Source organism: Oxyura jamaicensis, chromosome 21, assembly GCF_011077185.1.
Source record: "Oxyura jamaicensis isolate SHBP4307 breed ruddy duck chromosome 21, BPBGC_Ojam_1.0, whole genome shotgun sequence".
Taxonomy (NCBI): Eukaryota; Metazoa; Chordata; class Aves; order Anseriformes; family Anatidae; genus Oxyura; species Oxyura jamaicensis.
This window is the reverse complement of record NC_048913.1, coordinates 7,555,723-7,556,885: the sequence shown is the minus strand read 5'-3', so window position 1 is coordinate 7,556,885 and position 1,163 is coordinate 7,555,723. Positions and strand designations below refer to the sequence as shown.

Here is a 1,163-nt window from a genome sequence, read left to right as displayed (position 1 = left end):
CTGCCTGCACCCTGCCTGCACCCTGCCTGCACCCTGCCTGCACCCTGTACCCTGCCCCTTCCCCTGCCCGTGCCCTGCCCGTGCCCTGCCCGCACGCTGCCCTCTCGTCCCCAGGGCCATCTGCGGTGCCATCGCCTGCGCCTACCTCTTCTGCCAGCGCTGGCTGCTGGCGGCCGTCAGGGAGAACCGGCTCACGGGCAGGCTGCTGGCAACCGAGTCCGTCCCGGGCATCCGTGTGTCTGTCCCGTGTGTCCCCTAGCACATCGGTGTCCGCGTGTCCCCCCCGTACCTCCCTGTGCCCACTCCGTGCGCCCCACACCCCCGTGTCACCGTGGTGTGTCCCCACGTCCCACCCCTCGTGCCCGTACACCCAGCCCCGTGTCACCGTGGTGTGTCCCCACGTCCCACCCCTCGTGCCCGTACACCCCCCCCCGTGCCGTGTCCGTGTGTCCGTCTGTCCCAGCCGCCCCCTCTCCCCCCAGCAAGCCCCTGTACTCGGCGCTGGTGGTGCTGCTGCTGGCCTCCATCACCTTCCCTCCGGGCCTGGGGCAGCTGATGGCCTCCAGGGTGAGCAGGGGCTGGGGGCTTCCCCCCCCGCCGCCCCCCCAGACCCCACGCTCATGCCGTCCGTCCGTCCGTCCAGCTGTCCATGAAGGAGCACCTCGTCTCGCTCTTCGACAACCGCACCTGGGGGGTGCTGGCCCAAAACGCCTCGGTGCCCCCCGCGGTGCCCGGGGACGCGCAGCGCCTGTGGCAGGAGTGGTGCCACCCCTCCGCCACCATCTTCGGCACCTTGGCCTTCTTCCTGCTGATGAAGGTACCCCCGGCCCTCTCCTGCCCCCTCCCCAGCACCACCGGCTGCTGTCCCCATGGGGACGAGCCCCCCCCCCCCGCCCCGGCGCGGGCCCCCCCCCCCCCCAGTTCTGGATGCTGACCCTGGCCACCACCCTGCCCCTGCCCGCCGGGTACTTCATGCCCATCTTCATCTACGGTGAGCCTGGGGGTCTGGGGGGGCACCCAGCCCTGGGGTGCACCTGGTCTGGGGGGGGGCACGGGGGGTGCATGGAGCCCTGGGGAGAGGTACAGGGGGTGCACGCAGCCCTGGGGTGCTTCTGATTTTGGGGGGGTGCAGGGGTGCATCCAGTCCCTTTGGGGGGGGGGGG

The 1,163-nt window shown here is 72.2% G+C and overlaps 1 protein-coding gene across 1 annotated transcript in view; it reads left to right on the top strand.

The window, feature by feature from the left end:
- The window catches only part of LOC118177326 (chloride channel protein ClC-Kb-like), a 3,716-nt gene that overhangs the window by 537 nt on the left and 2,016 nt on the right, over window positions 1-1,163 (top strand). Inside the window, exons 2-5 of the mRNA XM_035344951.1 lie at window positions 84-216; window positions 483-567; window positions 644-817; window positions 922-991. Coding sequence (XP_035200842.1) covers window positions 84-216; window positions 483-567; window positions 644-817; window positions 922-991 — 462 coding nt within the window. The remainder of the gene's footprint in view (window positions 1-83; window positions 217-482; window positions 568-643; window positions 818-921; window positions 992-1,163) is intronic.